At 43.3% G+C, this 25,501-nt stretch overlaps 1 protein-coding gene across 9 annotated transcripts; it reads right to left on the minus strand.

Moving 5' to 3' along the window:
- Positions 1 to 77: 77 nt before the first annotated feature.
- Positions 78 to 23,968, minus strand: LOC107077613 (uncharacterized). 9 transcript variants are annotated; one of them, XM_069195858.1, is made up of 22 exons: positions 22,135 to 23,968; positions 20,861 to 21,089; positions 19,324 to 19,412; positions 18,566 to 18,705; positions 18,223 to 18,416; positions 16,551 to 16,599; positions 15,699 to 15,880; positions 14,761 to 14,891; positions 14,104 to 14,288; positions 13,018 to 13,125; positions 12,408 to 12,605; positions 11,548 to 11,679; positions 11,173 to 11,307; positions 10,596 to 10,720; positions 9,577 to 9,796; positions 9,044 to 9,191; positions 8,297 to 8,463; positions 6,202 to 6,382; positions 2,666 to 2,774; positions 2,317 to 2,437; positions 1,333 to 1,408; positions 78 to 661 (listed from the first exon to the last, which is right to left on the minus strand). In XM_069195858.1, exons 2-22 carry the CDS (start codon positions 21,064 to 21,066, stop codon positions 279 to 281), a joined length of 3,279 nt encoding a protein of 1,092 aa, XP_069051959.1. In that variant the 5' UTR covers positions 21,067 to 21,089; positions 22,135 to 23,968; the 3' UTR covers positions 78 to 278. The 9 variants fall into 9 exon arrangements, with proteins under 9 accessions (XP_069051959.1, XP_069051961.1, XP_015204692.2 ...); XM_069195860.1 differs by lacking the exon at positions 22,135 to 23,968 and adding an exon at positions 21,975 to 22,128 and having other exon boundaries at positions 18,223 to 18,332; XM_015349206.2 differs by lacking the exon at positions 22,135 to 23,968 and adding an exon at positions 21,975 to 22,128 and having other exon boundaries at positions 14,761 to 14,888.
- Between the last annotated feature and the right edge of the window lie 1,533 nt (positions 23,969 to 25,501).

Raw genomic sequence — 25,501 nt, forward strand, 5'->3', positions numbered from 1 at the left:
AGACAAAAATTGTACACATCGTCTTAGACTAGACTAGTGTGTACTTGCAATGAAGACTGATTGGAGCGAGAGAAGACTTGTGTCAGGAAACAAATTGTATTGAATGTTATAGGAGGATATCATTCTCATGTCTCATCCACCCTGGAGGGCACAGGTGGATATCAATAAGATGCAAATTTTGGACTAAGAACAGGAAGCGGTTCCTTACAAATGGCTGTGCATGTGTTGATCAAATTACTCAGGCATGCACCTTTAGACATGTTCAGGCTGCAACGGAGCTACCAGGAGTCTAGCATTTGTGCAGCTGTGAGGTAGGCTCTCTGCTTTGTGTCCTGTTCAGGTTGCGAGAGGTTGGGGCAAATCTTAGGGATTGGTTGGGCTGGTTTAGGAGAGTGGACCTGAGCCCTTACTGCCCACTGCCTCTCAGTGTCCAGTTTCTCCAGCAGATTGTGGACCTCAGGGCACAGGAAGTGAAGGGCCCGAGACAGGCTGTTCAAAAGAGTCCCACACACAGCCAGGATGGCCTTCAGCCAAGCTGTCTTCTCTCCGTTTGTACCCCCTTTTCCTGGTCTGACAGCTTTCCAGAGCTCTGGGGGCGCCAGGCAGCCAGGGTGCTTGAGGGTTTGCCGTACGGTCCACACATAGCCCCTCAGCATGGTCTCTGAGGGGAGCACAGCAGGGTGGGAAAAGACAGGAAATAGAAAAACATCACAGTGAAGTTGATACTGGCCTGAACGACAGGGCCAGCTGCAGAATCTATTAATTCCTATGGCCCATGCCTTTTGGGAAGACACTGGATTTGACTTGGAATTTTCAGACAAAAAAACAAAGTATAGAGATTTACCTGAGTTCACTACACGTACAGTATACAGAACAGGCCCAAATGTGGGAACTATGAGTTAATAAGAGGGAGCAGACCGATTTATTTTTCATGAATTCAATGTATGTAGGACAACAGCTTTGAGTTAAAAATTTTCAAAGAAATTGACTATTTTTCTACTAAGCTGCCATTCGAAATGTTCACTAATACAGTATGTTTTGCACTCTTGGTTTTATCCCAGGTCTTAATTTGTTTGCTTTGTTTTTACCCAGTTTTGTAATAATGTTCACTACACTGCTCTCTGCTATTACTACGTTACACCACAATAATTCAGGGCAAGTTATCAGAAAACACATATCTTCTCTCTGATTGTTTGCTGCAGTCTTAACTATCCATTTTGATCAGTCCTAAGACTCATGTTATATGCACTTTTTGTGCATTTGTTTGTGCATTTTGTGTCACACAACTGCAAAGGCTGGCTGTTAGAAAGAGACAACAGCTCACATCCTCACCTGCAGCCTCCTGGTGCATTGACAGAGTCTGTCTCTGGTTTGACTTCTTGCTTCCTGTGGATGGCGCAAAGACATACTGTAGGAAGAAGAGGTCTGCTCAGCACAGTATGCTCTTGCTGAGGAGTATTTTAAAAACAGGCCCAACCAAAGCATCCATTCAATGGGAAACTACAGTATATGAATTCTGTGCCACAGCTGCTCAAAAAAAGGCTGCTCTACTGTTCAGGTCATTGTGTAGCAGGAGGATTTAAAAATGAACTAAATTAAACCAAATTACCAACATAGCTGAGGCAGGAGTTTGCCAATTGATTTTTGCCCTGTACCTACTTCTGTCAAGAATTCAGTTTGAATTAAAGAACATCGCTGTTAATTTCGGACCAGCAAGTAAGATCTTAAAACATAACTGGTTTAAACAATTCCTCTCCTCTCTTGCTTGCAGACACTTTCTTTGAGTGCTTGCCAGAGCTTTGCTCATGTTAATATAATCATATTAATTAATGGCAAAGTTCTGCATCGCTCCTTCAATGTGAGGTGCTAATTACTGCAGTCAGTGTGATTTTAAATTCTCAAGGTAAACACAGCCTAGGTAACTGTACACATGCTAAATGCAGCTTTAGCCAGCAAATTGCAAAAGTAACAAGCTTGATTGTTCTTCATTAGCAACACAGTACTACTAAATTTATTTTCTTTGTGCCTTAACCCATAACAGACACTGATTCAAACTGCTGTGCTCTACATCCTTCAGTACATGCATATTAGAAGAATAGAAATAAGGGGAAAGCTATATGTGTATTCATGAACAAGAGTGCTGGTACCAGTATTGTTTATCTGGTTGTGCTGGAGGACACCAAAATATTCCCAAATTATAGTTCCACTCCTGACCCCAATCCTGCCTCCTGAAACTCACCACACCAGACTGGGAGATTAGAGGGATCTTGCAGGTCCACAGGGTGTGACACCACCAGTCTATCCTGTTGCACTGACCTGCAGACTCTGCCCAATGCTACAAAGGTACTCCAGCTGACCGCACATAGAGTGGGCCATTCTCCAGCAGGACGGGAGACAGCCCTCTTCGCTAGTGACCAGGGCACGCAGTGCAATCAGTCTGCAGAGAAGGACGACGCAATTAAGATATGCTGCAGTAAAAGACAGAGGGTGAGTCAGGTTCTGTGCTGGAAGAAAGGTGAGAGTTCATTGAACATACCAGTGCAGCCATGTTTACTACAGCTACAGTGTATATGGTTTAATGCATGGTTCAGATTGGTCAGCAAAAACAGGACTTGAGAATAGCACTAGGGCGTCCATGTCCACTGGCAGGCTTCAGATCGCTCACCTGTATCCTAATAGCAGCTTTCTCTTCAGAAAGCTGTCAGCAATCTGGGAGTCTAGCAGTGATTTTACTTCCTGCAGGTTGGCACAGCTAAAAGGGTCTCCAATTGGTCCTGGGCATGATATGCAGAAAAGAACTTGTGAGTCCTGAAAAATCCTCAGCACAGTTTCAGTTCAAAGTATTAGAATTGTTTGAAATCTTATCACTTAAAATTAAAAAACAAAAAGAACACAGAAAAGCAGTATTTAGCAGCACCTTATGGTCATTCTGTATGTCTGCAGATGTATTTCTAGGCTCTGTTCTCTGAAAGTATAAGACATAAGGATATGTGTAAGATATGTCAATTAATTCAGCAATTTAATACAACATAAAGAGATCAGCTTTGCATAAGTCTAATGTATGTGTAATGCTTTTCAGCACAAGTTTCAATAAAGTCTTATAGGCTTGTTGTGATGCATTAAAGCAAATATGACTTTTTTAAAAAACAAAACATAGTTCTACAGTATAAAAACATTAATATTACTTGTTGCATTTTACACTAAAATCTTTAGGGCTACAACTGTTGTTGTTACTATATTATTTTTTGTACCAAGCACTTTTTTTACATTAACTATTCATTTTCTAAAAAGGATTCCAGTTAACCCTTCAGTTAACCAAATAAAAGGAAGATACAATCTGGCTCAAGCATGCTGACAAATCGGAGAATATCTTTGGTTAATGAAGGTGTAAACGTTTTCAAAATGTTTTAAATAATAATGAAATGCAGACTTTTGAATTAATCAAGTCAAAACTTTATTTCACGAAGACACTTGTGGTATTAATATGCTGAGGTTTATTCTGCATGTTACGTTTTTGGTCATTTCTCATGCAGGTCCTTGAAAGGCTGTGTTAAGCTACAGTAACTTATGTTGAAGTCACTGTTGCTGCTGAGACTAGAGAGAGTGAGACCTCATCCTCCTGATCCTGGTCCTAACCTCCTGGGAGATGAAAAGAATCAACGAAACTACCGTGCTCCTCAAGGCCAACATCACGTGCTCGAGAGCCACCAGGGCCATCAGAAGGTGCGTGGTAGAGTACTCCTTGAAGAACTGGTGAAACTCTGGAGAAACCCAGACCAAGGCGACATTGGTCACCAATGCGATGGCTTCAAAGCGCTCGAATGCCTGATGCCAGATCTTGTTGGTGGTGGCCGGCCCAGGAAAGGGCCGGCGCAAAACACTGCAGAACCTCCAGGAGTCTCGCAGGATTTTGGTCAGGTTGTAGAGCAGGCACAAAATGGTTGCATGGGGGTAGACACTAGAGAAGAATATCATGTAGCAAAATGACAGAAAAAGGTCAAGGTAGTCATCCTGCTCGCTCTCGTAGACTGACTTGCAGCTCTGCAACTGTATCTGGCACAGAACCAAAGGCTGTAGCTGGTCCTGACCACTTCTGACAAGCTCCCTGCCATGGCGCTTCCTGGTCATCAAAAACGACAGGATGGATTGGCTGACTTCGCAGAGGATCTGGTATGTCACAAACTGAGCCACCATGTGTTTGCGGAGCTTGTCCAAGTCTTGCAGGTAGAACGCAGTATAGAAATGGACACCAAAGTTGTTAAAGAAGTAAAAGATCACAAGTTTGGCTACTAGAGACTTCTGGTGGAGCACATCAGATTCATGGTTCTCCCATTCAGTGAGTTGCTTGGCCAGCTCAATGTATACCCTGTTCAGCAGCAGCATGGCAACTGTCAGGGACACCTCCGGAAGGCTGTAGAGGGGAACACCACAACAGCTTTTCTCCCTGAAATGATATTTGCTTTCTATTGATTCCAGGTGGATGTAGAATACAATTAGGCCTGCAGAGACAAACAAGCTGGTGACCACAAATGGAATGGAGAGGAGAAGAGTCTTGAAGTAAAGTTCCCTGGAGAAGGAAATGATCTTCTGGTGCCCAAAAGTGAGATTTATTCCCATGATTCTGTTATTGCCACCTACAGCTACTTGCCTTTCCTCCCTTCTCTCTGAAGTCCCCCATTCCAAAGTTAACATGTTTCGGCGGTGCTTCCACCCCTCCAGGAAGAGGCTGAACCACAGGATGTTGAAAAAAAGAGAGAAGACAAGTCTAGCATTTGATTGTATGGGAAAAAAATACAGGAATAGAAAAAGGATGGACTTGAGGAGCAAAGCCCGGATGAAATAACCAAAAAAACCAAAATAGAGGCCAACATTTTCCCCAAAGTAGGCCTGGATTTCTCTCAAAGGTTGCCCCAAAGCCAAGAACATGCCATCATGCCACTTTTTCCGCAGTTCTACAAGAAGCAAGTAATCATGCATAGGGTACAGCTTGGCGATTACATTGCAGGCAACCAGCTTGCTGAGAATGGGCTCACCAGTGTCAAGTCTGACAGTGGGTTGACCAGGGACATACCCTTCCTCATCCCTGGCTGTTAAGTTTATCAGGATCTTTGTGATGATACTGATGCTCTCAGCTGAGGTGAGCACACCTCTCTGTCCGTCGTGTAACCAGGACTGCTCCCTGCATGCTAAGCCTCTGGGCAGAGCATAGATGCCTTTTTCCAGTAGGTTAGTCATCTTGATCTCCAAAAGCAGTCTCTCTGGATAAGACCCGACGACAATGACCGGTCCTTGCTTTTCAGTCCCATTGACCACACTAGCATGAAGTTCTGCCCCTCCGTGTTGCCTGTCTCTGCAGATTATCCCTAGAAGCCATTCCAGAGTCTGCACTCTAGTCCCAAGGGGGAACTCCAGGACTACCAGCGGTGCAATCTGACTGAGCAGATTCAGATGAAGTCCTGTCATGTTCTCCAAGAGCTTGTGTTTGGATAGCTTTCTGAGCCACAGACTACATACTGTACATGACACGGTTGGAGGGGTTTCCTCAAACCAACCTGGGAACAGGTCCTCATATAATCTCACAAAAGAGACCTCAGGTTTTAAAACAGAAGACTGAGTGCTCCCATCTTCTTCTGTGTATGTGCAGTGTATGGCTGCAAAATTAAAACTGTCATGCAAGCTGTGCCGGTTGTGACATCATCAGCCTATGTTATTACAATTGTACACACTTCATCACAATAGCTTGATGACAGTTCCTGCTACTGAAATGGACCCACTATATTTTAGGCACTGAGGAAAGGGAAATTAAGAGCCTATAAAATAAAAAGGAACTCACATAAACGAATTGGCATGGACTTTACAGTACCTGCAAGTGGTATATACTTTAACAGGAGAACAGTTACTTCAAAATAGTGTACAGATGCCAAAATAGTATAGGATTTCAATATGCTGCAGTGGAAAACTGTAATCTCATAACATATCACAGTGCCATCATATTTCAAAATTACTAGGTATACTCATCTTAAAACATATTCACCATGCTCTAAATAACCATTAGCAGGAGCATTCATTCATGTTGTGCTCCTGCTAATGAAGTTATTTAGAGTATCTTCAATGTCCAGTGAAAAAGAATCCTGGTGAATGAGGCACCGGAACACATTACATGATATCTGAGTGAGCCAATGTTGTTGGCACGGTACACACCCACAGAGCGGAGATGAAAAGCAGCCTGCTCCTGTGTTTGGAAGACGGCGTGGTAGATGGTGAGGGGGTCATGTTTCGGAAAACAGAGCCAGGCAGAGCTCCCCTCCTGGAGGTAATACAGGACAAAGTGCTTCACCAAAGGCACAAAATCCCACTCTGACTGCCCTGGCATCCGAAAGGTCTGTGGAGAGAGTGTGCAGTCAAAACAGGCTTTAAATGAAACCATAAAATATGCAGCTTCTCATGCTCTGGCCCCTTGCTCTAATTTGAAAGCTTTCCGTCTCTGAACGTTTCAAGAATCCTAAATCTATGGGGTTAATATTAATTTGATGAATGAGACTTCTGAACTTTAGCATAGTTAAAAGTCTGTTTATCTACATGTACTTTAAGAGATGGTTGCATGAGTAAAAATGTGGCAGGATGCAAGTGTTTCTTTAAAATGTATTACCAAAAACACCTCAACAGATATGCATTAATAAAGCATTTATATTTAAAAATCTTGTGTTTTTTTAATAAAGCCATGAAAACAGCTACGCTAGTGCATGGAATTATTCTTTAAAATAATAATAGGAACAATAAGAATAATTTAGGGGTTCGAGGTGCACCAGCAGCTGCTTGTGTGTGTGAAGACACAGTGGTGGATGGGCAGGGGTTCGAGGTGCGCCAGCAGCTGCTTGTGTGTGAAGACACAGTGGTGGATGGGCAAGGGTTCGAGGTGCACCAGCAGCTGCTTGTGTGTGAAGACACAGTGGTGGATGGGCAGGGGTTCGAGGTGCACCAGCAGCTGCTTGTGTGTGTAAAGACAGTGGTGGATGGGAAGGGGTTCGAGGTGCACCAGCAGCTGCTTGTGTGTGTAAAGACAGTGGTGGATGGGCAGGGGTTCGAGGTACTCCAGCAGCTGCTTGTGTGTGGAAAGACAGTGGTGGATGGGCAGGGGTTCGAGGTACACCAGCAGCTGTGAGTACACAACCTGGGGTGTGAGAGTGAGGCACCTGAGAGGTTGTGTGTCTGTTTGATGAGGGACAGTGTGAATCTCAGCATGGAGAGGGGTGCAGAACAGACTCGGAAGGTAGTTCGTGTGTGAGACCCAGTCTGGTGGTGTCAGATGAGGGCGCTAGCGGCTGGAGGCGGACCTGGAAGTCCCAGGGCTGACTGGTGGTGAGTGGAGTGGGAGAAGGAGGCTCTGTGTTGTGGGTGGGTGGGAGCTGGGAGCTTGTCATGAAGATGAAGCTCGTCAAGCCCGGATACTCGCGAGCGAAGGGCTTGGCGACGTGAGGGACTCCAAGCAGTGGCACAGACTCTGGATCTGGGAATCAGCACCGCTGTTGGAGGTCAGGGCGTGTACACAGGGCCGGCGCTAGCTTGATGGAGGCCCTAGGCAAGACCTTGGAAAGGGGCCCCTCCAGATCATGATTGGCACATACACTACTCTTATCAGCTCTCAACACAACCTTATTTTACTACTTAGAACAATTACATTAATTATATAACTAGAAAACTTGTATTAACCAGCTCTGAAGAACACATAAGAAATAAAAGGCACACATTTTGAGATGATGTATTTTAACACTGAAAGTAATAAAAAGCATAAATAGCAATAAACAATTCTGTTTTGAGATCTCTTATCCCGCTCTTCTTTTCTGCGCTTCAGAATCATTACATACTCAACCGTGGTTTGTCATTTTATTGCCCGGTCTTCCAATAGGATCATCCACAGCAGCAACAGAAAGAGACGCAGTAGGGAAATTTTCTCTCACATTTGAACGTGACGATTAACAATAGGTTCTGTTGCCCATTGAGGAGCAGCCGCCCAGTTTGTCTATGCCAGGGGCTGTGTGTACAGGTGCGGAAAAGGTTCCCCAGCTGGCAAAAAGGGGCACGTCTGGAGAATTGGGCACGCCTGTCTGTGCCCAAGTAGCGACCACTACCCTCGGGGCATCACAGTCTCTTACTCAAGAGACTGTCTACAGTTCACAGCGGTGACAACATGTTTTTTACTTATGTCAGCAGGAAGAAAAATATCTACAAATAATAAAGTCAGTGTAAATGCTCCCTAACTTTAGCACACTGTGTGATACTGCACTGCGGGAGTCACCTTGAGGCGCACAGCGTGCCCGTCCTGCAGGTCCTCAATGAAGCGCTCACAGAAGGCGGAGGGGAAGCTGGTGACGCTCCGCGGGCTCCACACTTCTCCTCGGCTCAGGCGGACCTCGTACGGACTCAGGGCCTCCCTCTGCCCCAGCTCCATCAGCTGGGAAAGAACTGCACAGATACACCGGCTGCATCATTCGAGTATTCAAGGGGAAATACTTCTAACACAGGGTGTTTCGCTCCCAGCAAGGCCACAGCTTAACTACCATGTTTAACCTTGTTTTTGGAAAAGAGGAATCATTTGCTTTCATAAAACCCTGAACAGAAATTCTCATAAGACTTAATGATATTTGCATTGCCTTTTACAATTTACATTATTTTATCAGGAAATAATATTACTGCAGTAGTAAATGTTTTTTTTAATATACTCTCCCACTGTTTTGTCTTCCATAACAGGAGAGATTTAATATTAGTATTTCCCTTACCAGATAACAACTCCCAGCCATAACCAGAACAATAATAGTAAGCTTTATTTAATATAGCACCTTTAATGGTGCCTTCTCAAAGCGCTTAATAGAATAAAACATGCTTTTTGTTAACAAAGTCATTGAAGCATGCTAATTGAATTCTGTTTTTTAAATTACCAGGTGCTGTAAAAAAGTACAAGTAAAAATGAGCCTTGAAGCAATGAGAATGAGCCTTTTAGGAATTTAGACAGACGTCTGTTGCTCACAGGCTGGCTGCTGCTTACCGAGTCTGGAGTATGCCTGCAGTACCTCAGTAAGGCCACCAGGAGGTGAAGTGATGTAGCAGAACTCAGTCACCTCCAGGCTGCTGAGGAAGGGACAGAGCGTGCCAAGCCAGGTCACAGGGGACAGCACAGCCAGACTTGTCCTCACCTGACCAGACCACAGGGAAGTCAGAAACTGGGGCAGGCAGGGTCTAGGTGCTCTGGCTAAGGGCTATACCAGCCAGCTCAAGAGATCCTGGCTTTCACTTAAACAGTGATCTTAATTATTATCACTTAATTGAGGTTTTTTTTTTCATTTCCTGGTCTTATTCAGCTGAAAAGGTACCCTTATAAATATGCAGATATCTAAACTTTGAGGAGTGCCAAACTGCAGCAGTAAGATTGAACAAAAGTGTTATTATGGATAGAGCACATTTTTAATTTTCAACTTACCACAGCATACTTTTTTTATTATTTTGTATTCATTAAAATAATTAGAAACAATAATATTGCTTCTGTCTGCAAAAACAGTGATAACAGTGGGCCTCCTCTACCTCGAAACTCCCAGAAGCTCTTGCTTGGCAGACCAGTGTGAGGGCCTGACCCAGGACAGTTTGCAGCTGGGAGAGGTGGGCGGCTCTCAGGGCACTCTCCAAGCCATGTCCCTCTCCACCGGGGCCGCAGTACAGGTGCTGCCCCCTGTCTGTAAGTCTAGAGGAGCCCGGCTGCACCTGCTTGAGGATCTGGGCATCAGACCTGTCCCACAGCGCCACCCTGTGGGAAACGTGCACATACAAAAAAACTAAAATAAAAATCATAAAGGTGTGATTTGCTAGTTTTTATGCTTGCCAGAAAAAATGAGTCATAATTATGTACTTTAGCTTTGTTCAAATCAATAATTCATGATTAACAAATGCCAGAAGATAATAAGTTTGTGTCCCGTGTCCTTTGCTTTAAGTCACTGACTTCTGAAGATGTGAAAAATGTGTAAACAAACTGATTTATTAAGCAAGTAATTGTTCAAGTAAAGGAAATCTGAAGATTTCTGATTCCAGATGTTCTCTAAATTACATACTTTGACAAATCGACTTAACAGCTCACAATCAAATCCAAGTCTTGGATTCCAAGTCTAGAAATTGGTGGTTACCTATAATACCACACTGGACTAAAAAAATCTCCTAGCACATGGCCAGGAGTGAAGACTCCTGCTCTGAAGTCCAATGTGTATGAAAGGATAGGACTACATTCACTGGAGGAATAAGTACAGGATGAGTTACCAAATATTCTGCAACAAATGGAGAACAGGATCTGTTCTGCTGTCACTTAGCAGTGTCCATGCTACAGAACATGCTTCAGAATCCCTCTAAGGTAGATGAAACATTCTGGAAAGTATTAATTGCTTCATACAAGCATAACAACCCCATTCCAGATCTGATCATGCAGCATTCTTAGTAGAAGGACTCTGCAAGTATCGAAGCACTGACAAGGACCTGCTTGTACAGAGCAGTGCAGCTTCAGACGAAGACTGTGCAGAATGAAGTTCAGAAGCAGAATGCACTCCGCCATCCCTCACCTCAGAGCCATCCTGCTGAACTCGTCCACTAAAACGGGGTAGGGGTTGGGCTGCAGGGGGGAGGCCGACAGCACCGTCCACAGGCACCTCTGCCAGCAACGATCCACTCCACAGTCGACCAGGTACTGCAGCAAACACAGTTCAGCGTGTTGGGCTGGGGCAAAGACCTCCAGCAGCCCTTCACCACAAACACACTTCAGGAGTCCATCAGGACCACGTAAAGCAAAGCAATTAAGCATAAACCATTACATAAAGTATTTTGACCACTAAATCATTTTCCCATTTTTGCATTTGATCATACTGTACTGTCAGTACACTTTCAAGATTTATATCTTGGCCTACTACTGTATGTGCATCATAGCCCAGAAAAGTAAAAACATATGTCAATACACAAATAAAGTAACATGAATTCAACTATTTGCTATTTGAATACATCCGTAATGGGATCTTAGTTTATATCCTGCTTACTGCCTAAACCTTGACACCTGGTTTAAATAGTGTATTTAGATGGTGCTCACCTGAAAATGTCTATATCAGATGGAAAAGCTTCACCCACCAGCTGCAGTACAGAACACACCTGTGACAGACTGGCCTGCAGCTCTAAACCTCCGAGAGGTCCTCTTGCACCCTGGGAGAGGTCAACACAGCTTTCCATGTTGTATAGCAGATCCCTCGAGAATGCCAATGACATCTCAGGAGTCTCTTTGGGGTCCTGCCATGGGACAAAGCTGTGATAAGTGTGTGCAATACAGAATACTGTTCTGCACACCTGGTGACTCATCATAATATTGCACTGCTCTTGTATGTCTGCACTTGCTACTGTCCCATGTTGCTGGTCCTGTGACCTGTTTATATAAACGTTTATACTTCAGAGATAAAGGAATCAGTCAGGCAAATAACCAACAGGAATCTTAAGAAGTTGCAGTCGCAGGTGGGTGTCCCTCAACGTTACCTCTGGCTCCCTGTCTCCTGGCTGCTGTCCCGCGGCTCGGTCTGCCTTCTGTTTCATGTCAGCGAGGACAGGTAGGCAGGACAGAGAGTCTGATAGCAGCTGGCACTCCAGCACCAAGCTGCACGAGCACCACTGTGGGGAGAAAGAGTCGTGGTATGCATCAGGGATCACCAAGAGCTTCATCCTTCTTTGGCATCTCACATTGCAGAGACAGCAGAACCTGTCTGTCACAGGATTTTGTTTCATATTATTATTGAGAATAGTACAATATGCTTTATTTACATATTCAGTGTCATAGTCGGCTGTATCCAGCAGTGAGTGAGTTCGTTCACAGCACTCTCTAATGTACACTGTAAATTCAGGTGAGTTCGCAATATTTTATTTTATACAGTATACCGATTATCAAACGAAAATTGCCTTGGATCGTTATGTCAGCCAAATTAACTAAGAAATACTTTCTAAAGGTATAACCGACACTATACAGAGCCAAAACCAGCAATTTTTACAAATTTGACTTGAACTTGTACAAATGTTACATAAGGAACAAATAAAGGTTTACTTTATGCTGAAAAAAGACGAAAAGAAACATGGGTGAAGAAGAAGGCTACACACCCGAAGATGGCTCCACAGCCGAAACGTTGTGTTTCTTTTCTTCTCTTTTCAGCATGAAATAAATCTCCACTTGTTCCTTTGCAGTCTACGCATGCTGACGCAGCTCCCTACTTAAACTACAAATGTTACATAGTCTTTCTGTCTGTGTTTTTGGAAAAACCAATCTCTGAAAAGTTTTGGGAGAGTCAGTCACATCTTTTGAAATGAAATGTGACGGGAGACAATGAGAGTGACTATATCATCCTCACCTCTCTCAGTTCATCAAGCCCTGCCTGACTGGGGCCCAGCTCCAGTCGGAGACACACAGATTCCAGCCTGCCGCTCAGGATCCTGGCATGAAGGAGGGAATCGCTGGAGAAACCCTCCTGGACGGCCCGGCTCAGAAATTCCAACATCAGCCCTCTCACCCTCCGCGCAAGAGCACCACACAGCTCTGCATCAGCCGCCTGCCACAAGAGCAGCACACACATTATCACATCCAGTCACGAGGACATCCTGTCCGCAGCCCACCTCATTCACTAGCAAAGCAGGAAAGAATGTAGTGCTACAAAGCTTTTCTTGCTACTGGCAGCAAGCCTCTTCTAAGGACTAGTTAAAAGCTTGATCAAGAGCGTAGGTGTTATCTTTGATTCTAGCCACCTGATATTTCTATTTCTCGATGCTGTTCTGCTCTGCTCACTTGAGGGGCACAACACATTTCTTTCTAAATATTACATTAAACCTGTTATATGAACAAGAGCTTGCTAATTACGTCCTCAGATAAATCACTAAGAAGAGGATAACTGCTTGAAATTAAAGATTGGACTGTGCTTTATCTTTGGATTCTCAGTGGTTGCCTCAGTCGGTGTGCTACCTCACCTCCCAGGGCTGTGACTCCAGGACTCCACAGAGGGTGCGAGCGTGATGCCGTACAGCCCAAAGATGAGCAGCACAGCCATGCAGGAACTGATACATCTGTCCCAAGGTCTGATGGGAATACCATGCTGTGAAATCACACTGTAGTGCTGCCACGCACCACAAAGCAGCTTCTGCAGATTTCCCATTAACAGCAGTGTACAACAACAGAAAGCACTTTAATGCCTATTTTATATTTAAAACAGTGACTGGTAGCAAAAAAAAAACACCTTCATTATTCAACACAAATATTTACCTCTTAATTTGGCAACTGACTTAAATATAGTGCAATGCTCTGTGCAAAACCAGACAACCTGAGGAAAAGAGGGAAGCCTTTCTTTTTTTAATATAAGTTTAGAAATCAGATTTAAAATAGTTCTGTACCCGAATGAAGAACATGATGGGAGCAGACAGGCTCCTTCAAGATCCAATCAAGCAATTTTTCAGTAGAAAAGCTACAAGCACTGCATTAACATAGAGTGACGTGAAGTTCAGTGCTGACCAGAGGTGATATGGATATGAGGTCACCGTGAGTTGCAGTGGTCTGTGTTCTACAGCCACTTAGCTGAGAGAGCCCTGGCCACCTATTCCTAACCCTACCCCCCCAGTGACGCTGACCCAGCTGAGCACTGCCAGCAGAGGAATTCCCATGATGGCAAGACCCAGGATTGAACTTGTGACGTCCAGATCACAGAGCCCAACCTCTGCTTGGCAGTAGTGCCTTCATCACCCGAGCCCCTGGGGGTGTAGAGGAGTTAGTGCTTAAGGAGTTTCATGCCGCCTATTCACAGCTGATCACAAACAGATGTTAAATCATCTGAAAGCACAGACCCCAATCCATGCAACACAAGACTGAATGCTGAACAGACTTGCCAGCTAAAAAAACACAGCTTCAAGAAGGAGTATTTACAGGCATTAAACAAGATTTTTGAAAGTTTTTTTAAGAGCTAAAACTTCAATACAAATAAAAATTAAAAAGAAATCCACATGCTTTTGAAACGGGGAAAAATCATGCATTCTGTAATCGAGAGAGCAGTCTCCCTCTCTCACCTCCAAAGGGGCGTCCTGTGCCTGGCCTCTCGCTGGCCCAGGCTCAGCCGTCTCCGGCAGCAGGAGAAGCAGCACGCAGAGGTGGGCCGCAGGCAGGGCATCCTGCGGCAGACGCAGGGCAGCAAGCCTCCTGATCAGACAGTCCCGCACTGGAGCGAACACACCCTGGGTACCTGCACTGCCCCCTGGAGAAGCAGATCAGACATGATTTAAGAAGAGCTGCTTCCTCTTTTAGAGTCTTTGGCAACAATGCTGCATGAACGGTATCCTAGTTCCAGTTTCACTACACAAGTTCTCCATTTGTCCTACCTGAGACCCCATCAGCAGCACTGAGTTCCAACACCCCAATGTTAACAGCTGCATGTTTGATGCAGAAGAGCTGTGTTAAATCAAGATGATTTTTTTTTAGTTAGGCTAAAGGCTTTACCATGCTTACAGTGTAATTAAACTCAGATAATACCATGATTGTGCATTACCACACAAATATTTTTTATGGAAGTGGCATATCAGAGTCATAAACCTTATGGTAAATTGTGGTACTATCATAACTCTTGAGGAGGAAAGTAGAATGGAAAAGAAAGCACTGTACAAGGAAGACAGTGGAAAATGTAATGGAGAACTGCAGTTAAATTGTAAAAGGCCCAGCTGGCGTCTCACCTGTGAGTGGGCCTGGGGGGTGTGGTCCTCTGGGCAGGAACACGCGAGTGTAGGCCTCAGCGTGGGCTTGATGTGGAAACAGGCTGGAGGAGAGGTGCACCAGGGGGCAGTCGGAGAAGTCCAGCACCCTGCTCCATGTGGCCAGCAAAAATAAAAACGCGTCACAGCACAGCAAACAAAACTTTGCCTTTGTTTTCTTTCTGAAGGGTCTGCGAGTCCCACAGCTGTAGTTCAAACTGACACAGATGGCTCAGAGACAGCTGCTCTGTTGTGGATGACCACAGGATTTGTAATAACCAGACATGGCGTGATAAGAAAGGTTGATCATAACCGTGGGCAGGATTTTGCCAAGGTAAGAACACATGAATATTGAATTAACAAGCACTTTTTAAACTAAAATAAGCGTATTTCATGAGTAGGTCCCAACAGAACAAAACTCACAGAGACAGGAGTACCAGTGCCCTCAGTGCACAGAGGAGATGGTTGTCTCACAGTAACATGATCTACAGGGTTGCATCTCAGTTAGAACTAGAAGAAATAGTTAATATTGGGATACTGATGGAATCGAGTGTGTTGCCTTTCACTCATGCACAGCATCTTGTCTGTAAATGACTACGCTCTGGTACTCAATGTGGATAGCCAGACAGCACAGAGATTTAAAACAACTGTACTCGTCATTTGCAGAATTCATAAATCTTGGTAAATACCAAGATTCAATGTTTCGGGGTTGGCAGTCAAGGCAGTGGCATAACTGTATCCCTAAAATCGATCAGCTAGCACTCTGATGAGCCCGAGTACTGGGCTCTGTAATCACATACAGAAAATGTGTAAGCATGGTATGAAAATTAATTTGAATGATTGAATAGCACAAGTGAGGCTTAAATTTTCTGTCTCAGTGCCTCTCCACCCTCCTTGGCAATGCGACCTTGCCCTCTCACCTCTCCTCCCCAAAGCTGTCAGCAGTCTGGATGGCAATCAGGGTGTAGGCCTTAGTGCCCCCCTGGCGAGAACTGCCCACCGGGTCCTCTCTCCACACACACTCCACCTTCACTGGGAGGCGGGTGTCCAGTGACCTCTCCACGACAGCCTCAAACTCTGATCCTTGGGAAGCAACCTCCTCCTGAGGAACACAAGGGGGCGCTGTGAGAGAAGAACGCTTGCTTACTAGCTACAGTATGATAAAATAGGGTGTTGGAGCTTTACTTATTCAAGCAGAGCACAACCTTTTTCTGCCCATACGAGTGCATAACATACAGCTATAAGAAAAACAGGTGTGTATGGGAATATAAATTACATTTTCAGTAAGCGTGCAAAAGCCAAAAATGTCAAATTTTCTAGCTTCTCTACTAAATAACCTAATATCATTTCTGTAATGCAGACGTCATGTTATTCTAATACACAGTGCAGCTTCACCCTGGTCCTAGAAACTCTCAGTTCAGCAGGTTATAACAGGCCATTCTGATATCAACAGGTTTCTCACACACATGCCAAACCATGCAACTTTACAATGTAACATGATTACTTCACCTACCTAAGCTTTGACTTCATAATTGTATTGCCCTGACGTTGAAAAGCACTTTGAGATGACCTTTTTCTTGGTGAGGTTCGTGGGAATATGGAATAATGTATCCAGGATCAATGAATTACTAACTTCCAATCAGGCTAGATGAACCAAATGGCCTCCTCTTGTAATTGTTATATTAAGCAAAAACTGATCAATCAGTTGATTTAGATCCAAAGATTCTAATTGTTTCAATGGACGAGAAAGATTTTGTAAATGAGAAAAATACCTTGGAGAACACTTTATATCCTCCTTTGATATCCGTTGGAACAATTATTCTGAAAGGAGAGTAAAAAACAACTTATCAAAGTGAAATGAGAATGTTAATTTCTGTATAAACAAGGGCTTTCTGTGATCACACTCATTGCTGATTCACAGTGATTATGATACATAAAGTGCTTTAATATGATACCGTAAAGTTCTGAAATAGACTGAAATTTCAAACATTTATTAGACACTGTTGAAAATGTCAGCAAACTAGTTGGTAACATGGGTTCATTCTTTATCTCTTATCAAAGCTTTGCATTTTTCCAGCATTGACTTGATAGTAACTGGTACCAAAACACGTTAAAGGCTGCAAAGGAATAAGTAATAGGTTTATTCCATGCTGAAAAGAGAAGAAAGAAAACACAACGTTTCAGCCGTGAGCAAGATCTCCCTTAATGCTCACACCTGAAGAAGGCTCCATCGCGGAAACGTTGTGTTTTCTTTCTTCTCTTTTCAGCACGGAATTAACCTATTACTTGTTCCTTTGCAGCCTACGCATGCTGACGCAGCTCTCCACCTGAACTACTACACGTTAAAGGCTGTAAACTCTTCCGCAGGTTGTCACATTCATAAACAGCTTTAGATCCGCAATGCACAAAAAAAGAGCACAAAAAGGGTTCAGCACTGTGGTGGACAAAACTGCAGCAGAAAAGAAGCTGAAAAAAAGACTGCAAATGCACAGAAAGCATACAAAATACTTAAGGTATATAATGAAATTGATATATGCATCTCTTCAGCTAAATAATAAATATGCTTAAAGGAAAACCTCGGCCTTAACTACATCCACCACTGAAGTGCACCTGCCCACTTGCCCACTGGTACCTGCCCAGATGATGCGAAGCAGCTGTAATGCATCAGTGGCCCCCCTACACAGCAAATCAGATGGTGAATAAAGTGAGAAAATGCTTCACCAGTCGAATTAAGGGAGATCTTTAAGAATACCAGACTGTACAAGCCAGTGATTAACCAAGACACCAGGGTTTACCTGCCTATTTTACAAACAGTTCCATGGTATTTTTAATGACCGGAAGGAACTCCCTACTGCTGATCCAACAGCATCACTTACAGCAGAAAACTAAATTTCTTTATACTGTAGGCATTCCTTACCAGTACTGACCAGATCCAGCCTTGCTCAGCTTCGGAAAACTGACAAAACCAGAATATACAGTACAGCATGATGTTAATACTGCTGTCAATAAACAAGGCCCCTAATGAACAGGTTAAAGATGAAATTCCTAGGTCTTGGACAAAGTATTGACAAGCAGTTCTTTGATTGTGACAAGGAAAAATTAATATATCCCAGAAAAAAAAAACAGAATCATCTCCGGAACTGAAAACAGCACTGAACTAGGGGTCATCTAACAGGACCTATACAATGGGCCAGAGGGAGGCTGGACAAGTCACGATATAGTACACAAGGGACCTGTTCTTTAGGATCTGAATTTTTTTTTTCTTAGCATCAGTGCCAACAAGGAGAGGACAGAGGTTGCGGATACATCCTTAAAATATTTCCTAGCTGGCCCCTCCCCATCACCTCTTCCTGAAAAGCGAATGGGAAGCAGGCAGAAGTGGAAAAGTGAAAGGGTGATACAGTCACTTTGCCCACCACTTTTCTCAGCAGGATGACCTCTGACCTGAGCAGACGATGGCGGCCATTCTGGCTTGTCCTGATGACATCTCGGCGGACACAGCTCGCGTAGAGGACACGAGCGCGCTGGGCATCTGGGCCGGCAATTACATAAATCTGGAGGATGTCCAATGAGAAGGGACGGGGGAAGAGCGTACCAGTAAAGACACAGAGGCCTGTGAGAGCAGCCAGCACCTGGATCTGAAATGGAGAATGTGGCGCTGTTAGACTGAAGGTAATAGCTTGCTTTGTGCCCTCATGGGAAAGTGAACATTAGGCTTGCTCTTGTGAAAAAACAAGATGAATAGCCTTAATCTTAATTAGAAAGAGCAAAACAACAACAGACTCACTGTGTATGGGCTGCTGTGACTCAGGGTTGAAAGCGAAGGGGTCACATCATCAATCAGCCAATTAAAGTGCTTGCTTTTCTCTGGGTCAACACAGCGGAGGATGCTGGGAAGTCCCCAGACATGGGAGCAGCCTTTAGCCCCTGAGGAATGACCATTCAGAGAATAAAAGAGAGATGCAACTACTGTACTGTACTCTTTAGAAGGCATGACAAGTCAAGGAACTGCATTTAAAACATCAGGTTACTTTGTGGTGTTGTGTCCTCCCAGAGCACAGATAAAACCACAGCTAAAGATCTGCACTTCCTGTGTCTGAATCACCCAAACTATAAGGGCAACCAGAAAGCATCAACAGCCTGCCAGTCTTTCACGTCATGAGATGAGTGTGGCTGAAAAGGATAAAAAGAAGGCAGGAACAGGATTTTGTTGCACAATGGCACATTACGTTTAATGTTAGGATGCTGTTGTGCAACGTTGCATTTTAGCAACAAAACACTGGCTGGGAATTATTATATTTTATCTGTCATCCTAATGCACCCTGGAATACAAATGTTTGACAGAAAAATCTAGTCTAGAGATATACATTAGTGTCAGGAGCGATTTGTGAAGGATGAATATTATGAACAGTGAGCAGAGATTCTGCTGAACAAAATGCACTGTATCAGCAAAACCCTCTGCTCTCCAAAATGAGTATCTTGTTGAGGTTGCTTTAAAACCTCCATGAGTAAGAAAAGTAAACCGGTGTGGCCCACACAACTGACCTGCAATATATCGAACAGCAGTGAGGGTTGTGGGAAAGGTGACATCTTCCCTGAATTTCTTCTCCGTGTCTGACTGAGACAGCCTGATCCTGGAGTTAATACAAGACACCTGCCACAGTTCCAGAGATAAACTTGTTGTATTTTGCATTTTAAAACCACTTAATTTTGAATATCCAGCTGTTAATTTGGAAAGAAAGAGAAAGGAAACATGTACACTTAAAAGCGTTGAGGAGTTGTCCAGTAAAAATCAATAGAAGTAATAGTGAGCTGGACAGACACAGGGGATCAGATAGATCTGACAATACTGGGACAGTATGGTGAACCTTTCCAATACTTCATTTTAGAGTAATTTAAAATGTGGAATGTGGAATGTGGAATGCAGAGTTTCACTTTCCAAGATGTTAAAAGCTCCAAGCAAGTTGTGTGTTTTAAATCTTGAATTAATCGGAAATGAGTTTAGATAAAGTTTTAAAAACTAAAAAAGTGCAGAATTGTGACCCACACACCTACTGGCTTTTGTTCCAGGAGAGCCCTCAGTTACCTGATCAAACCCTTCTTCGACTTAACAAGATTGATCTGAACTGTTTGTTCCCAGCTTTTAAACACATTAGAGCTTTAGCTATTGTATTTTACTGTACTGTATATGAGAAATAAAGTTCCAAACTTGTGACAAGAAACAAAGTGGAAATACTCAATTTAAGAAGCAACGTCTTCAATCTAGTGAGGCTTCAGTTATCTAATGAACGTGGGATGGTGTGTGTGTGTGGGGGGGGTCACCAGTACCAGGACTGCTCTGGGAGCTACAATGCAGATTGCTTGTAAAGTTTGCTGGCCTATTCAGATATATGTACAGTATGGTGAAAACAGGGTACTGCAGAGCTGTGACATCCAGACAGTAAACACCAAATAGCTTCACGTGTCCTTCCTTGGATCTTAATCGCCATACCATCATGAGCGCCGTGCACATGAACATGGTGGTCACACTTAGCCAATGTAGCACCGTAAGAATATAAAGCTGACGAGCAAGAGGAGGTCATTTGGCCCGTGTAGCTTGTTACTTTTCAAAATTTTCACCTGAAAAGCATCAACAACAGGACTGGGAACTTGTTCCTGACTCCCACAGCCCTTTATGTTAAGATGTTCTCAACCTTAAATGTATTTCAAATGTAGTTGCCACTCTAGTTCACTTCTTTGAAAGAAGCTCGCTGGGTTGTTTCAGTCAATAGCTTTGAAGATTTTGAATACTTAAATCAGGTCCCCCTTTCCACACCCATAGTAGTCTCTGCTCAAGACTAAAGAGATTATGTTGCTTCAACCTGTCATGGCAGAAGGGTTCTTTAAAAAGGGTTGGGAATGCCTAGGAATGTACCTGCCAGGTACTCTTGATCTATGGTTTGTTCCCCACTGATTATATTTCTTTTCACTTAATTTCACTGTCCCACTAGTCACGATTTTCACAAAGCTGCCTGCATAACAAAGCTCCTGTCTTAAAAGTAGCCGGCCTACAGACAAGCGGAGACTCCAAGACCTAACTCACCTCTCTGCCTGCCACCGAGCCCACTGCATGAACACAGGGTAGGGGTTGAAGGGAGGCTGGGGCCGGCGCAGCACCTCCGCACACAGGGCCTCCATGCCACTCTGCAGTCCAGTCTCCTGCAGGTACCCCCACAGCCGGTTCACACCCCGAGCCGACTCTACGTCACTTGGCTGGGGGCGCTGGGGTCTGGCCACTGCTTGCTGCATAGCGTCTGCTTCTTAGTGGTTCCCTAATAAAAAAAAAGGTCAAAAGGTGAATTCAAAATACTGTACAGTTAGACCCTGGTGCAACACCACAGCCAAAGTCAAGGATGACTACTGTTTTCATCAGTAGGTCTAAGACTTCTACATTAGCGTGTCCAGAGTATTTAGTCAAATGAACACATTCTTTAGCTGTCAATTCAAATTTAGCATATATGAATGAGTGATAAAGATTTAATCATTACAGACAGGACCTACTGACTGAAAGTTGAGCACCTTTATGGTCTGAGCAGTGACAAACCAAGGATTCAAATGCACCTACTGTACCAACTATAAAATTAAATGCTTTTATCAGAATCCCCATATATTTTAATATGATTTAGCCATTTCTAAAGTATTTGCATCTGGGAAACAGAAGCAGACTCATAAGTCATGGCCTCCCATTAAAATGTCAAATAAATCTTAGAGAAATTTAGCTAAAAAGTCTTTATATATAGTTCATGCAATAGTTATGTGCACAGATCCGTATTCTGCTGTTGTCTTTATTGAGCTTGTATTTTTATAAACGGTTGTGTACAGTGAGATTGTGTCTGTGCTAGAGGTCAAAAGGTCGCATTGTCCGAATTACATTAAATACTTTGTGTACCTTATATTACTTAATGTCAAACTTATATATTTTATAGTTATATGTTGATGTGAACGCATTAATCTTGTTATAATGTTTCACTCGTCACTATCTGTAACCTGACCTTTAAGCTAATGTGATTTACCAAACTAATAATATTCTTATTTCAGATATACAGTAGATATTACTTTTTTTCAGAATCGTATCTCGACACAAAACCATTGCATTTAAAACTAACTCGGCATTCGCAAAACCAAATGTGAAACCGAAGGAAACGCAGTTTATTTACCGGTGCAACCTGTGTCTGTGCAGTTACAGTTTAAGTTTCGAGAAGAATGTGGGCGAAATTAATTCGCCGTTTAAAACTGCCTTCCCCAGGTACTGTAGTTAAATCGCGAACGGTACTGTAAGTCCCCGGGTTGAAAACTGGTGAAATCGCGTGTTTTTACCGCTCCGCAGGTCAGTGTGTCCTGGTGGTTAAGGAGATAAATGCTGTTTCTTAGCAACCAGTCAGGTAACACCGCCGCCGCCGCATCTGTAGATGGTGAAGAACGACGTCAACCAAGCAGTTTTACTGTAATACTTTCAACAAAACAGTTTAATAAAATGAGAGGGATAGAAATGATGGCTACGCAAACGTTAAACTGTGGCTACCGTAAATGTATCTGTAAATTACAGGCTAATGTGCACTTACGAGTAAATAAAAACCTTTGCATTTTCAAGCCGATACTGCCAATAGACTGTATTTTCTTTCCGATTGTATTGTTTTGCAAAAGGATTTCACGATAAGTTAGGAAAAAACAATTAAACAGCACAACAGATCATCCAATTTATGTTCCCCCGCTATCTACTGTATACTGTACTGTGTACAGTACTGTGTACGGTATACGGTGAAATTATATTCACTAGGTTATACATTATGTTAAAAAAATACTTTCTAAAAACTCTTCAGACTGCTCCACACAATCGCCACTGTTTTATTTCAGTGAAACCTTCAATTTTCGCATTATTCTTTGTGTTACGGGATATCTTGCTGTGTCTTAAAGCAACTAAATGTCTGTAACACAAAATACGGATTATAATATGGAGTTTTCACGTGTATATCATGTTTTATTAGTTATTTTACTTGAAAATAAATGTTACCCCTTACAGGTGTTTCCGAAGTTCAGTTTTCTATTGCACCCTATTTTTCTAATGCTTGAGAGTGGTAACATGAGTAATTCACTTTGCGGTTATCGTGCTGATGTGCGCAGTTTTACATATAGTGCAGTACGTCCTGCTCTTGCACTAACTGGACATCTCTGTAAGTCTGGTGTAACTGCGCACAAAATAGCGTTTTAGCATACTAAACATGCTTTATGTTAGATCTCACTATGCAGTGCTCAAAACCTTTCTTAATAGAGACTAGACCTCCTAAAAATAACAGTAGATTTTATTGCATTTCTGTCCACATTGTATTAAAAGGGGTCAAGGTGATGATATGATACCGAGTGCTGGTTAACTTGCTGCAGTTTTCTCAACCCAGAGCAGGGGCCACAGTGCTTCCTTTGGTTAGCCTGCTGAAGGCTGCATCTGATGGACTCTAGGTTAAAACCGATGGAAAATAACAGATCTCTGACACTCCTCTCAGTCTCACTGTGCTCTGATGGACTGTACCGGCTCTAGTTTTCATTCCTTTCAGTCTCAGAGTACAACCTGAATTATGGTTGTATAACATAAGATGTTTGGTTTCCACTTTATTTTTTTCAGCTGCAACGTGAATTAGAACATTTCGCATGCACAGTGTTGAGGTGGGGAATGCTGTCAGCCTCCAGAGCTATGTAATAACTGCACATAGAGTTTCCTTATTTTTTCTCTACTTAGTAAGGCACTTAGAAGAATGGTGGCAAGAACCCAATGGAACACAGACCCCCTTGGTTTAGTATGGTATGTTTCTGATGGGGTCCACATTTCTGAAACTCCAGCATGGATTGGAACCGCTGGAGGAATCAGGCGGGTGGCATGCCACTATTGCGATTTGGCCAGACCCAGCAAAAAGCTTGGGAAAAAAAGCTGCAGTAAAATATTCAGAGATACTGTTGGGTTGAGTAAATGGAGATGTGCCAAGTTAAAGGCCAAAAAAACAACAACAGAGGAATGTCATCACGACGACGACGATGATGATGATGATGATGACGGCGATGAATCACTTGGGGTGCACGAGTGTACTACAGGCCAGCATGAATGATGCTGGGGTCACTCAGTCAGAGCATGATTGGTTCATGTCAGGAAGAAGGGTTAAGCCCAAATTATCAGCTCTCCCACCCAGCCCTGCCCTTCCACTTCCTCTTTTGTACAGGAAACACATTGCTGGGCTTGGACACTTTGGACACAGCCGACACTGAGCGGACTTCTTCTACAGGACGGGATCTAGCAATGCCTGAGCTGCACACTCCACTCACTGTAGAGAAACAGAGTGGGCAGAGGCACACGCATGCTAGTTTGTGCTGATTTGCCTATTATCTACTTGAGTTTAGGAACAAGTATACAGACCAAGACTACCAGCTTCTTCCCCCAGGCAGTTAGACTGCTAAACAGCCAACCACAGCAGACGCCTGCAATGACCTCCTTGAACTGACAGGTGCAGCGGCTCCCTCCTGTCACATACGAAGAGCAGTAAATACCTCCTATCCTTGTGTTACTTTTGCACAATCTGTAAATTGTATAGTAAATTGCAATTGTGTAATTTATTGTATTTTTTTGTTTTCATGAATTGAATCCCTATAAATTACTGTCCTTTTACTCTCCTATCCCACAGACAAAGCATGTCATTGGCAACAACACGGCTGTATGCTGTACTGTTCGTGACCGACCAAAAGACCAAATTTTCTTAATTATAATTTCTGGGGAAAAACAGAATAATCTCTACATGAGAAAAGAGAATAATCTATTTTTTCAATCAGTAACAGATCATACCTCAGTGTCAGCATTTTTTTCTTATTGCGTCTCGTACAAGCTTCATAAGTGTTTTGTACTTCCAGTGTAATTTTCCGTTTTGCTGTTTCCACACCAACTAAAATCTGCAGATTTGCTCTTCCAGCACAAACATTTCCAGTTTCCTTATTTCATTTCAATGAGAAGAGACATGAGGGTACAACAAATCAGCCAGCTGCATGATGCATCACTCATTTGGCTCGTTTGGCTGGTGCATTTTTTTGGGAAATAGTTTCAAAAAGGCTTTATAATAAAGGATAATAATCTTTTTTTCTTGCTATATTCCCCCTCCTCCCTTATTTTGGTATCGCCAACTCAGCTCCACTTCCATCACCTCTACACCATGACAGAAAAGACGAGCTCAGCGGGGCCTTTCCCCTGAAATGAGCACAGCCTAATATCCCCCATTTCTCACAGTACTCAAAACAGAGCTACAGTACCACATGCTGCAGGAGTCCCACCGTTCTCTCCAGTAACACAAAGGTTTCACAGGTGGCTGGTGAGCCTCAGTGGACACCCTGTCCAAATTGGGCCCAACCATTGCTGGCATGCCCCATTAATTGGACACCATCGCACAACGTCGGCTAATGACACTGCACAGACCACCGGGCTCCAGACAGGGGTCTCTACCGGTTAATTCACTCCCAGAAGCCTTTTCAGAAGGTATTGTACTGGTAGAATACCTTCTCAATGTGATATGTCCAATTAAAATTTCCCATTGGTCTGTGTCTGCATATCTGAGAATACGTCTCGTAAAAAGAGTTCATTATTGTCAATAAATCAATTAATTGAATTATTTCATGGTAAGGTGGCAGGAACAATACAACCATGGGAGCAAGATCT

Source organism: Lepisosteus oculatus, chromosome 11 (assembly GCF_040954835.1).
Source record: "Lepisosteus oculatus isolate fLepOcu1 chromosome 11, fLepOcu1.hap2, whole genome shotgun sequence".
Classification (NCBI taxonomy): Eukaryota; Metazoa; Chordata; class Actinopteri; order Semionotiformes; family Lepisosteidae; genus Lepisosteus; species Lepisosteus oculatus.

What these genes read in the sequence shown, in the direction of transcription:
- LOC107077613 (XM_069195858.1), bottom strand. Translation starts at nt 21,066, where the DNA reads ATGCAGCAAGCAGTGGCCAGACCCCAGCGCCCCCAGCCAAGTGACGTA. An exon ending in TGCTGTTCGATATATTGCAG is followed by an intron (nt 18,706 to 19,323) that starts GTCAGTTGTGTG and finishes GTCATTCCTCAG; the next exon opens with GGGCTAAAGGCTGCTCCCAT. An exon ending in AAGCTGCTATTAGGATACAG is followed by an intron (nt 2,438 to 2,665) that starts GTGAGCGATCTG and finishes CCTTCTCTGCAG; the next exon opens with ACTGATTGCACTGCGTGCCC.